Below are 14,501 nucleotides of genomic sequence, written 5' to 3' on the forward strand. Positions count from 1 at the left end.
CAGTACTCTGATAAAAACAAACAGAGGTAAAACAAGGAACTAGCTTTCAAAAAGGAAAATAAAATTTGAACTTTAATGAAATGTCTGTGGGTAATCAGAATAATTAGCATCAATGTGACTAGCAATCACTGGGGGGGGGTTTAAGCCAGGGTCTCCCTATGGTGAGACAAACCTGTGTATGGAGGCTGTGAGTTTCAGGGAAACCTATGTAAGTCTGAATAAAGTACTATAGTACGGCAATGGCATGTTAGTACTATTCTGTGACTGATGCAGCTAAATAGACTGGACAAAAATATGTTTACATTGATTTCATATCAGTTATAAAATCAATTTAGTTAGATCACAACACATGGGGACAGAGTAATGAAGCAAATGAAAGGCATATGAATTAGTCTAATTTTACTTCTGATGTAGTGCATGATACAAACTGGTCTGATGCAGAGAGGATTACAGTAATCTCTCGATGCCAAGAGAAAACACAACTATCTTGATGACTTGAAGGAAACTCCAGAAAATAATGTGTGTGAACGAATCGTTTAGAAAGCAGAATGCCTGTCATTCCCTTTAGAACATGTATACATGCAAGCACTCCATGTATAATTGCATGCACATTTGAATGTGTGTTCATGTATGCAGCTACACGTGTGATGATGTAGTGCACATACATGTATAATATTAAAGAATACACGGTAGCTTACTTGAAGAAGTCTTCTTTACAGTAGACACTACCAGCCCGAGAGAAACACCTTTCAGCTAGTTGGCCCTGGCAATCAGCACATTTTAGACAACCACTGTGCCAATGCCTGTCCAGTACCTTCAAGATAAACTTATCCAGGATGTGTTGATTGCAGCTTGCACACTGTGGAATTTCTGCAAAGTAACCAGAAGAAAGCGTGTAAATACAAGTTAATCAATGCACATAAGATTAACAGTGATAATAATAATAATAATTATAATAATAATAATTTCTACCAAGCAACCAGAACAAGAGGGTGAATACAAAGCAATTAATGCACATAAAACGCATAATAATAATAGTAATAATAATAATAATAATAATTTCTGCAAAGCAACCAGAATTAAGAGTGCGAATACAAAGTATTCAACACACATATAACTCAATATATAATGGGAAAAGGGGGGTTGTGGATGGTATATATGTGCTATAGCAACATTTGTGTCTCTTTCATATCTAATGCAAAATTCATTCTACATAATACTAATATTTTGTATACAGACTACCCCCCCCCCCCCACCACCACCACCACCACCACCAAAGAACATGAATGTTTAGGTCACAGGACTTGACTTTTATTTTTACAGTTTTATCACATGGTCAGTAGTTTCTATCTTAAGTATGTACTATGTTTACATGTGCATGAAAAGCATGTTGTAAGATACACTATGGTATCTAATAGTTTTATTTAATAATGACCAGTGATTTCACAGTGATACATGACAGTGTTTCAGTCTTCATGATGCAAAGTGATAATTAAATATCCATGTGAAATTATTGCACCTGTACATGCCATGATAAATGTAACACTAACATACTACAAATACAAAAACAGAAAGGGATCTGCAAATTCTCCTTTATCTTGGAAATGTGAAATGTTTAGTCTAAATGGATGGCGCAGTAAAAAATGTGTCATGATGCTTCCTGGAATTAGTGTACATTCAATATTCACTGGCTGTTTAAGGATGATTGTGTACTTTAGAAATGAACAGTCCCAGGCCCATGGTTTTGTTATACAAAGTCTTCATAAGTGCTATGTGTCTGTAAACAGGGTGACTAACTTGTTTACAGATACTGCTGCAATGGTAGGTCCCATATATGCAGTAATTCCATCTTGCCAAGTGCTGGCATTATGTAAACTTTGGTGCAATAGTATCCAGTTTGCTTGATATTTGTAAAGGTTACAACTTTTTTCAGATCTCATCACTTGAATTCCTACAAAATTTGGCTGGTATCCATTTTATTACTAGCAGTATTATTACGAAGAGCTATCTCCATTGCATTACTTGTAGATAAACTATTGGTTTTATTAAAAAAAATGAATGTTGTCACGTATGTTCTCAAATTGCTGGACTGTTAGTGTACACCTACCACAATTTCATTTAATTACTTGTTTATGGTGATGATAATTAATTGTTTGTTAGCATGCTTACTGGTTCAGTTAGCTAACATAATTAACCCTAGAAATCATTAAGACTGTATATTAACAGTAACATCAGCATCAACAGTACCATAACAGAAGTAAATTCAAAGTGAGAGTACGTGTTTGCTTCCTAAACTTCCAGTCTTGTTTCTCTGGCAAATTAAGCCTGTAGCGTATTAATCCCATAGCATAACACACACAATATCAGCACTGTCAACTACACTTTTTCTAAACTTCATATCCCAGATCTTTGGAACATAATAAAATAACAAACAGCAATTACTTGATTATCTCATTAATGAATAAAGCATAATAAAACTCACGTTATATCATATTTAATTATTTCATGATACAGGATTTAAGAATTTGAAAAATATTCATGTGATACTTAAATATTTCCAATAGTCTTCATTGCAGTATACGTTATGTATTTAAAACGTTACATTAAAATTAAAATAACTATCACTATCTCCAAACTGTATCAGTTAACCATTTGTTCTTAGAGGTCTCACTGTGTCTGTGTGTGTGTGTGTGTGTGTGTGTGTGTGTGTGTGTGTGTGTGCGCGCGTGTGTGTGTGCGCGCGCGCGCGCGTGTGTGATTCCTTGCTGGAAGTAAAATGCAGTGAATACTCTTCACTCATACACACATACATAAAGATCTGAATCTGACCAAGACATGCAACATAATTCTCCTAAGCATTAGTTGCTGCTGGTATTTGTGCCAGAATTTTTAGGACACCATCCAGGACAACATTATGCCCTCTTACCTATTTATGGACAATGGTGGACTGTTTTTCAAGGGTGCGTGCGTAAGTGCATGCGTTCCTCGCCTTTTTTCTTTTTACACTAGACAGTCAATTTAGGAGATTGCATGCTGACTGGTTTTACCGGTATTAAGATTATTCAGCTGATACTATTTGCCTACCTTTTATGATTACATCTCAAAAATGAAAGCTGATAATATACTTCAGTGAAATATGTATCTCCCAGTGTAGGATATTAACGAGGAAGATAAACATTTTTCCCAGTATTAGATTTCATAAAGGACCCTTCCTAATACACCGAATTCCAAAAAAATGAATAGAATGATAAATAAACAGAGCGATAGATAGATAGATAGATAGATAGATAGATAGATAGATAGATAGATAGATAGACAGACAGAGGAATAATTTACATGGAAATCCATTAGGGAGAATTACAGTATAATTGCCCTATAGGTAATACATTTTTATAGAAAACGGCTAGTAAGCATTGACTGCGGGCAAGACTCGTACAATAAGTTTAATAACGGATTACACACATTCTAAAGTTGGCAAAGTACAGCTCTAGAATTTCGAGGAAGTTATGTTTAGTCTAATTAGTGGGCAAGGAAAATTATTTTTTAAACGAATTTAATAAGAGAATATTTAAATAAAAAAATAATGCAATAAATCAGTGGTACAGCAATATGTTAACATCACTGTATAAACTATTGGCAGCATCTTTGATTATGATTATCTTTGAGGTTATGGAAAGTCGCCATAAGATCTTTAGGTTTTGTAATAAGTCAGTGGTGGCTGAATAAACACACAAATAATTAAAATGCAATTAAGCAACTGCCCAATATAGAAACGAAGGAAGTTAACAAATGAAATGCTTACAACATACAGCAACAGAAGGCCAAATCATCAAGAGGATGGGATCCGTTGAGTTAACATGGAAAAATAATAATAATAATCGACATACCCATGCTTTACTAAACCAAGGCGCTAACTGCAATGCTACTACCAAAAAAATGAATTGTATTAATAAGCCTATCCGAAACGTTATTGAGATGCCTTTCTTATTTCCACTTTTGTTTAGTGACTTGTTTTTCCCCCACTGGTTTCTGACTGCAGTAATAGAAGCTGTAACAAATTATCCTGTAGTAAATACCACAGCTGTATGTGCCCTTTCGTTTCTGTCTAATGCCAATACTCCCCTTTAAATTCAGTAAAATGTAGTAAATATTGGGCTGTTCTGCGATATTTACTTGAGGACGCTTTCATTCATGTAAGATGTCAGTTTATGAAAACTCTCAATAAAATTATTATAATTATTTGCTCGCAAAACATACAGATATCTTGCGTGTTGAGTGAAAGAAAGTGGGTTTTGTTTTATAAATAAATGAAAACCAATGTTGCGCTATTGTTTAACAGACCGATGTCAATACTACAAATGTATATGTAAGCACTTTTTAAAAGAAATGAACAAAATAAGAGCATTTTATAGTTCCAGTATATCATACTAATGATGTTTTATGTATGTAATCTGGCTAAAGCACTATATATATATATATATATATATTTATATATATATATATATATATATATATATATATATATATATATATATTTATATATATATATATATATATATATATATATATATATATATATATATATATATATATATATATATATATATATATATATATATATATATATATATATATATATATATATTTATATTTATATATATATATATATATATATATATATATATATATATAGATACATATATATTTATATATATATATAATAAAAAAGAACGAAAGAACGAATAGAATCTAAAAGTAAAGTCTAGCCAGTTGTAATCAGAAACAAGAAATATAGCAGAATAGGATGACATATAATAATAAATGCACTTAGTTTATAAGATTGTGTACTGTTTTATAGTGTCATAACACAAAAAAGTATATATGTAAGCTGGTAGATTCAAAATGCGCAACCCTGTAAAGAAATTGCCGCTCGCTCCTTGCAGGTCATTTCAGTTACAATGCATCCATTACCACACACACACACACACACACACACACAGAATAGAATAGAACAGAATCTACGCTTTCACCAATTCTAAAAAAACACAAGGAAGTGTGTGTGTGTGTGTGTGTGTGTGTGTGTGTGTGTGTGTGTGTGTGTGTGTGTGTGTGTGTGTCTTAAAAAAATATGCTGGTTTAGTCGACTTCTCTTGCAGTTTTCTTGGATTTCAGTTCCACTAACGACGACAGGTAATTTTAGTTTACAGTGCAGAACTTAAACTTTCTGTAAAACAGGCAAATTACAATTCAGCCAAGACAGTTTGGTTTCATACTTGATTGCAACAATGTTTAACCACTAACACATACGGGTTGTTTCTCGTTTAAAAAAAGAAGGAAAATGCATTTACAAGTAATTTATCAATTAGCCTACAAAATATCAAAAACTTGGCACAGACATGCTATTCACCACCACCTATTCAGGTGTGGAATGTGAAAATACTATATAACTTTTTTTTTTTTTTTTTTTGGGGGGGGGGGGTCATTCTGCCTTTAAAAATGCCGAAAGGAAGACTAAAAAATAAGCAGATATCATACAGCCTTGAATGTTTCTGACTAAATCGAATCCACATTTATCCATATTTTCCATGTAAGATACATTAAGCGGGGTTACCACCTCGTTCTGCAGGATAATCCTTATTTAGGCAATAAAAGACAAAGCATGGAATACCTTTCCTCTAGCAAGACGGACCACTTCATGTCAAGCTTCCTTCAAAACATCTCTGCACACATACCTCTCTGCCAAGTGGATGTGCACTTGCACAAAGCCTCCTACTTCCATAACCTGTCGCTCTCTTCGCTACTCTATTTCATTCCATATTACTCCCATAAAATTAAGTCTATTCAAATATTCTACCTACTCCATATTTTGTTCCTATACTCCTTTATTCTAACATATCGCTATCACTAAAATTACTTTAAACCTACTCTATATATAACCTCTCTCTCTCTACTCTACCCTTCCCGAATCTTTGCTACTGCATATATTCACTCCAGTATATTTGCTATAATCAGCTATACATAAATGTTTTTATTTACCAATTTACTAATTGTTAACAAACTCTGTGTAAAGTCTTAAATCAATTTTGTCAAATCGTTTTGCTGTTTAAATGTTCACTTTGCTAATTGTGTTTAACTTATGGAGCTTTTTTCCCTGGGCTACCACAGAAAATGGGCTCTTTCGGCCCAGTGGACGATCCCGGTAAACAAATCCCAATCAATCAATTAATCAATGAATAAATAAACAAATGAATGAATGACTGAATGAATAATCAAACAAACAAATAAATAAACAAATAATCAATAACGTGATGCATAATAAATGACAAATGCACTGATGTTCAGGAGAAAAATATTTCCAACCTATCCTTTCAGAAAATATAGCTGAGAGTCAGAAACAACTTAATAGGACGAGAAACACAGAAACCACTAATATACAGCATCAGTTAAGTATTTTGGTAACCTTGCATAAATTGGACATTTTGCCTAAAATAGTGCTGCAGTTTATCCTGCAAAATCCCACATTTTCGAAAGAAGCCCTTCAACTATGGGCATACAGCAATATGGCCACCTCTGCAAACTCATTTGCAATTCAATTTGCCAATTACAAGAAACCAAATTCAAAAGTTCAAAGAACATGGGGAATATTAGGCTGGGGAAAATTAACATCTTTTTGCAGGCTAGTTGTTGAGAGCTACATATTTTGGTATTTTTACTGTCTAAAAGGAACTCCGCCCTGAATGAGAAGCGTTATATTTGTCAGCCCCCCCCCCCCCATTTTCAGTCTCACATTACTGTACTGCCCCTCATAAGAAATATAGATTTGTGACAAAACATATAGTAATAAAGTCAGTAAATAATACCAGACATTGCAAGTACATAGTTCCAGTTATTTAGAGTATATTCTTACTCTGTCACCTTTCTAAGACATAGTATGTTTCTGTTTTACTAAGTGTCAGTATTTCAGTAAACATGTTTGTTCAAAAAAAGCTTTTTAAAATGTTCTTGATTTAAGCTGTTTATCGCTACTTATGTCTAACCTTTTCTCCAGTTCATAGATAAGGATAGGGGGTTGGCAGCCCTCTAGTCTACTGTGTTTGCTAGTCAAGTGTTATGTTCCGCAAGTCTTATTTAACAGGTTCTCACTTCATTCTAAGTTATTAAAATATGTAGATTTATTATGAAAAAAGAAGTAAGGTGGGAAAGCAGCAACCACAACAAAATAAAAAAATTTCTGAAGAAGTCATTCTGACGAAAGCGCTTGACCTGTGTGGATTTTACAAGATCTATGTGGATTTTACAATAAAGTGTGGCAATCATTCGGCTTGTGTGGATTCTATCTTCTACCTTTCCAGTTCAGTGTGGTTAGGTGGGATTTCGTGTTTTTCGGGGACTAGTTATTGGCTTGGAAGTGGCTGTGGATTTATTATATTTCCTCGTGGCAGTGCCCTGGCGGATTCCACGTATGATTCTAAAATAAGATAGAACCAAGCAATTTGCTGATTGTTTCTTTCAAAAATATCCTAAAGGACTAGGTTGTTTTGCAGCGTGCAGTCCTGATCGTTTTATAAAAAACTAAGAACTAGTAAGCATGCCTCTTGCATATAACTAACTCGTTATGAGATGAGGAAGTTTCCTCAGTTTGGGTCCTAAAAAGTCCATGTTAATCGCAGTTCCGCATTGAAAAGATCAGTTTTAGATTCAGTGCCACGACTTTTTTAATTGATAATCCTTCGTAAATAATATTGAATTATAGTAATTCATTAAAATATTTTATAAGTATAAACTAAAAAAAATAACCATCCTGTGAGCTTCGTAGCTGAAGTTGTTAGCGGGTGTTAGTAAGCGTTCCACATTTTTCAAATTTGTTCCACATTTTGTAGAGGGAAGGCTGAGAGCTACGCCAAGTGTAAACTGCTTTATTTGGTCCAGAGAAGGTGAACTTGGTTTAGAAAACAAATTGGGTGTGGATAAAGCAAGCACAAGAACTTTTTTTCATTAAAACTAGCTCCTCAGCTGTTACTGTATGAAAATCTGAGTTTTTTGATGCCCTTCATTGGGGCTAAAAAAAGGACTCCTCTTTGTCAATGACGTCATCATATTAGGAGCTTGGCCACTTGTAGTCCAAGAAGTGGCCGGGGATTGCAGCATCTGATTCTCAACACTGCTAATAACAAATTAGACACCCTTATTACACAAGCAGGTTTTTACACTGGAGAGGGTATACGATTGTCAATAGAATGATCTTTAATACTATATAATTCTTACTAAGATGTGAAGATATGTTAAAGTATCATATTTGTTCTCAGATTAATTGCTTCAATGCAGAACACTTTAGAGTATAGTTCCCTTTGTGAGTGACAGAAAATCTGTTGTTTAGGTGATGCATAATTTTTGCATATTATTATCTAGAAATATTTTATATATTTTATTTACAAAGAGATCAAATAAAAGTTATTATTGTAATATTTAAAGAATAGCAATAACGTTTTTAAAAATATGTATGTGAAAATCGGAATAGCTAAACATTTCAGATCAGAGTCTTTTTTGCAAGAAAGATATTTATCAAAATAACATATACGTTTGACTTATGCGGGTTACTTAAAAAGTTAATTAAAAATAAAAGCAAAAACGCTGACATATGTATGTAAACAGATTCATCACTTTTGTGAATGCTACTGTTCTTCCTGCACACATTTAGCACGACAGTGACAGCTAGGACTGATACTTTTTCAATGCCCAAAGTGGGACTTTTTTATTAAAACATTAGGATTTCCAGGGCAAACCACACACCCAAGCAATGCAAAGGACTGGACTTCAAATTCCTGCCAAAATAAAAGCCCAGTCATGTAGAATTTGAGGTGATTAAGTTGTGTCATGAAGCATTAAGTATTCAGATACAAAATAATTATTTTATGCACTTATTAAAGGAAATATATGAACTATCTTGACCTTAAATCTTAGGACGTGATATTTTGCTGTTTTTCGCAGGACGCATCCGTCTAAAGGGGGTCCTGCATAAAGAGGGGCAGGAGGTAACCCTAGTGACAACAGGAACTATCATTTTATAATACAGACACATTTTGAAGCACTATTTTATTTGCAGTCCTATTACAAATTATTTGCCAGTACTGAAAAGTTAGCTTTTGTTGACCCTTGTTTCCTTTTCTTGAGATCCCCACATGGAAAGTAATATTACTCTGGTTCAATTGTTTAATTCTAAAGCAAGCTGTACAATTGTTTTGTAAAGTACTGGATGGCTAAATTTCATGGATAAATGTCACCTACAACTGACAACTATGTGTGCGCTCTCTCTCTTTCGCTCCCTCTCTCTCACGCGCGCGCGCACACACACACACACACACACACTCACACACACATTAAGCAAAACTACTTATAATTAATGGTTTAAAAAGCAAATACGTGCTCAATTGCAGTAATATACAAAATCTGTTTTAAGCAAATATTGACCTGAATATTTAATAAAAGCTTTACGCTACCACTTTTAACAAGCATTTATTTAAAAAAAAAAATAAAAAGTGTTCCTCGACAGATGCAGTAGTGGTAAATGATCCGGTGTGAGATCCCCCCCCCCCCCCCACACACACACACATACACACTCTTCCCCACGGGAACCGGTAAAGGTACATTCATCTTGCACCATAGCCGGTTCATCATTGCTGTATAAAATTTGGGGTTCCTACTGTTCTCCAGTACTAAACACCTGTAATTCAGCAAATAAAAATACAAGCCCGAAACCTGTTACTAAGAGGACAAAAAATGTTTATCAAAAGCAGTAGATCCTTCTCAGCCTACTGTCAATATATTTCTAACACTATGTAGGTTGAATATTGTTGCAAGTAAACGCAATAATAATAAAGTGAATACACAAAAAATATTATCTCAGTGTTGCTAGGTATAAATATGTTGCTTGCTTGCTGTAAATAATAGTCACAAGGAGAGATGATGGCGTGAATTGTGCTAAGAGGACAAAAAATGTTTACCAAAAGCAGAAGATTCTTCTCAGCCTACTGTCAATATATTTCTAACACTATGTAGGTTGAATATTGTTGCAAGTAAACGCAATAATAATAATAAAGTGAATACACAAAAAATATTATCTCAGTGTTGCTAGGCATAAATATGTTACCTGCTTGCTGTAAATAATAGTCACAAGGAGAGAAGATGGTGTGAATTGTGCTGCCTAATATAGACCTGTTTGACAATTGTGCATGTGCAGAGGAGACTACAAACAAGGCTATCCATGAAATAACAAGGTTGTCATTGAATAAACAGCACGATGCCCGTTAAACTTGGTAAATTTGCGGCGTTTTACTCTGCCTTTTTTCAGTAAATATATCTCTAAATGTTCTGAACTTTAAATTCTATTTTCAATGCATACAGTGCGGTCAAGGGTTATGTCTGAAAAGGTCACTTGTGGCCACATACAAGTTGTCAGACAGACAAGGGGTTAAATAGATTGACAGACAGACAAACATGGGAACAACGTATCAGGAAAGGAAAGGACGATGAATTTGATACACGAAAGCTAACGGCCGTCCATTTCTTGAGAAACACAAGCATGCCCAAGTTTTTTTTTCAAATTTCTCAAAGATTAAATAAAAAATGAAAATAATGATTATTATAGGAAATATTTAGTGTTAAATGGACCATGGAAAAAAAGAGATGGGGACTGTATCACAAAGTATACAAAAGCCCCAAAATATAGCACCTTAACTCATTAACATAACACAAAATTCCCCTGAACGTCAGCATAGAACACTTCAACTAAAGGGATACCCCTACAGAAGTAGTTTTGGTGTGGATGGATGAGATACATAAAAGGGGAAAAAAAAGACAGTTAATGTTCTAAAATGCTGTAGAGTCTTTAATGAAAAGTATGAAGGCAGCATTGAAAAAATGTACTCCTTGTAGGCTTTTCCACTCTATTTTTGTTTCCAATAGCAAATGACAGTGATGACAACCCCATACGACCCATCAACCCATAATAGATAATTTGATTAAGACTTGGCCCTTTATGGTTTCTTAACTCAAAGAAATAAGACCAGTGCTTCATCTAGAGCTCTTTATCAAAACACGCACACCAAATTATCTCCATGTCCTCACCCTCATTCTATTTTTTTTTTAATTCCATGATATATCGTTTGTTTTGTATCAGGACTGTATATTTTCATGTAGCCGTATACACCAAGAAATGTTTCCAGTCTTGTTTAAGTTTACTACCCCACGTTTCCGAGTACACACATATGCACATTACACCGTCTTGCAAATATACTCTAAAGCTGGTCTATTCACTTGATCGTGGCATAGTAGTTTTGCTGTTTTTGAAAGTGCAAGAACAAGAAAAAGAAAGGTAAGGATTTCAGTGGAAAAATTGTAAGGTCTAACAGACAACAAATATGCTTTGATTGTAATCTTAGAAAATGTCCCAGCAGTTTTCCCCTTTGCTTGCTTTTTGTTCTAAAAGCAATTGTTAAAGAAACGGGTTTAACTTTTAATGTTTGCACTGAAATAAAACAAAATGAAAATCCTTTCATTTCAACGTTCAGTTATACTTCAAAACTGCCCTGTGTTTGTCCAGAAAGCTAAGAGGTTGAGATTTTGCACTGGCTCATGCAAAGGAAGAACACAAAGTAATTTAGAATGGCAATCACAACTTTGAGTTTGACAGCACTGTTAAACTTTTACAGGACACAGAAAGTTTTTAAAAAGCAAAATTCTAGTTAATCTTGGTTTTGACACCTGTGTGGAAGATCCCAAAGCATCAGTGGATAGCTTTTTTAAATACAATTTTAGCAAACCTCAAAACTTATCATAGTTTATAGAGAATATGAAACTGGCAGTGAATAACTTGCAACAGTTATGTTCGGGAAAAGTGTATTTTTAATTGACAGACACAACAGATAAGACAAAGTCTCCACATTAATGAATGATACAGATAAGTGTGCGCGTGTGTGTGAGTGTGTGTGCGCGCGCGTATAAACGTTAAAGTCTTACACGGTCTAATGAAATCTTGCCTGATGAAATTTTCTGCGTAATAACAGAGCTCATTTCATATTGCATGGAGCGAAGGATACTGTCACAGAATATTTTAACACATTTGTAATACGTGCCTCTTGATTTTGAAAACTGTTTTAAAATTTGTTTTTCAAAGCTGGAGAAAGCACATGGGCAACATCCGTATAGCCACTGTTGAACAACTGTATGAAACCCCCTCCTGCTATCATTATTTGACACTCTCTGTCAGCAACCGCCGATTACTACCAGGGCTAAAGTGATGATAAATAAATAAAACATACTGTGACTGAATTATATGATCGGGGTCAAACGGAGCAGGTGTTTTGGCTGGGGTATAAACTTGACAGTTTGGAACCGGGACTGTACTGTGTTCTAAATGTTGTTTCCGACACCATGGTGAAACACAATTCCAGTAATTAAACTCGAACTACCTTCTTGTTTTTTTTTTTTTTTTTGTGTGTGTTTGAGATAAAATGCATGATGAGTTCAGGCGACCGACTTTTTCGGACTTTGGAACGGAGTGGCAGAAATGGCTTTAGTTATTAAAACATATTGTTGGTCGAATTCATGCGGGCCGGGCCATAAGAAGTTTAATTCCTTGACATTTATCTCGGTTCGGTTGTCCTTTATAATAAGACTGGTCCATTTTCCACCTTTAGGGATACTGTTGGCAACACACTAGACGACTGTGCTGTGATGCTGACCCCAAAGCAAACTTTTACAGTGGATTTATACAAGAAACCGGCAATTGTTTTAAGACTTTTTTTAATTGTTTTTCATAATTCGGAGGTAGTTATTTATTGCCACACCTTCAAGTTAGTGCTAAAATTAACATTGATAACTACTTGAAAACAGTAAATTAAGTGAAGGAAATTATATTATTCGTATAACAAAACGTCTCATCATAGGGTTGGTTAAACCTAAACGCGACCAAACAAAATAGGATAAGACACATTTGGATTTTTCACCATAGGGTTGCCACCTTTTCAAATGTCCAAAGTGGAACAAGTACAAACATCAGATTTTGCAGCCCAAAACATACCCACAGCCAGTACAAAGGGCAGAACTTCACTTTTTTGCCTAGATAAAAGCTTATTCTTGTAGCATTTTAGTTGCTTATTCTGTTATTTATGTGTTTCAGATACAGAATAACTGTTTTATGCAACTATTACATAAAATATAGGAACAAATGTTGCACTAACATCTCAGGACATTTGTCATTTTTACAATTTTTTTGCAGGACACAACTGTCCAAAGAGGAACTGTCCCTCGCAAAGTAGGACAAGTGGTAACAATATTTCACCAGTTTTACAATTTCAACATCTGTACAACGACAGGATGAACACTACATACAGTATGTTTCAGTACACTGCTTGTTATTTTGAAAGAGTGTCAAGAAGATGAATTGTTGACACAACAGCTGGTAGCACTCACCTTTGGGAAACAGAAAGATGGAAAACGTAAGACATCTATATGTATTTTAAAGTGTTTGAATTCTGCTTTTCTGTACCCCTAAACAATTAAACTACTGCCTTGACTATACTGTCAATTGTCGGAGTATGTTATACTTGCAGGAACTGAGGCATACACCTTCCAAACGTTTCTGTGTACATCATTGCATAGCGAATCTTAAAAGTCTATCCTTCTTGAGGACAGCTGTGATGTAACTACAAGAACACAAATCTGTGTAGCGCACACACACACACATAGACACACACACGGTAGGTTAAGAAAAAATATGGAATGTTAATTGCGCCATTCCCCTACATATGGATGTACACCAGCGCCACCACCTCGCCCACCTCCTATCCTGCAGCGTTTGCATAGCTTGCCCACTACCGATTTATTTATTTAAGAACAAAATCGATAAGAAAAACGCCTTACGTTGCAATGGCACGCCAAGAATCTCTGTAAGCCCCTTAGTAGCAGAGCCTTCAGTCCCCAGTGCTGCGCTTTGCATCATTCTTTGACCCCCTCAGACACACAATCCCAGATGACAGGTCAATGTACGGCTCAAGGAAAATCTTTTAAATACTGCAATGTTGTCAGTAGAAATAAATAAGAGAAACAGCAGGTATTGCCCACTGGTCGTTTAGATAGGCACTAATAGTGCCCGTCCTTCTTGAAGTATTATATCCCTTGAAGGCCTGCTCTTCAGACTAAAGCTCCTTGTCTTCCTCCTCCGGCTACTTTTACTTCAGGTTCCGATTCTTGGTTTAAAGTGCTGCCGCAGCCGTTTGCTGTTGCACCAGCCGATCTGGGCAGTTTGATTCATTCACACTGCGGGAGTGAGTATGACGTCACTGAGCGCCATCAGACAGCCGCTGGACAGCCAATGAAGGTACCCAGCGGCATGAGGAGGCGGGACCCTTCGAGTGAAATCTCAGGTAAAGCGTCAAGGCCGGTATTCCAAAGCATGAGGAAGATGGGTGGGGTGCCAGTGGGCCACGTCTGAAACGGGTGTG

The 14,501-nt window shown here is 35.3% G+C and overlaps 1 protein-coding gene across 1 annotated transcript in view; it reads right to left on the reverse strand.

Moving 5' to 3' along the window:
- Window positions 1-14,259, reverse strand: part of LHX4 (LIM homeobox 4) — a 347,516-nt gene extending 333,257 nt beyond the window's left edge. Inside the window, exons 1-2 of the mRNA XM_044085744.1 lie at window positions 13,921-14,259; window positions 699-870 (exon numbers count right to left, since the gene is read on the reverse strand). Of these exons, the coding sequence (XP_043941679.1) occupies window positions 699-870; window positions 13,921-13,999 (251 nt within the window). The 5' untranslated portion in view covers window positions 14,000-14,259. The remainder of the gene's footprint in view (window positions 1-698; window positions 871-13,920) is intronic.
- Between the last annotated feature and the right edge of the window lie 242 nt (window positions 14,260-14,501).

Source organism: Protopterus annectens, chromosome 10.part0 (genome assembly GCF_019279795.1).
Source record: "Protopterus annectens isolate FY-2018-M chromosome 10.part0, PAN1.0, whole genome shotgun sequence".
Taxonomy (NCBI): domain Eukaryota; kingdom Metazoa; phylum Chordata; order Ceratodontiformes; family Protopteridae; genus Protopterus; species Protopterus annectens.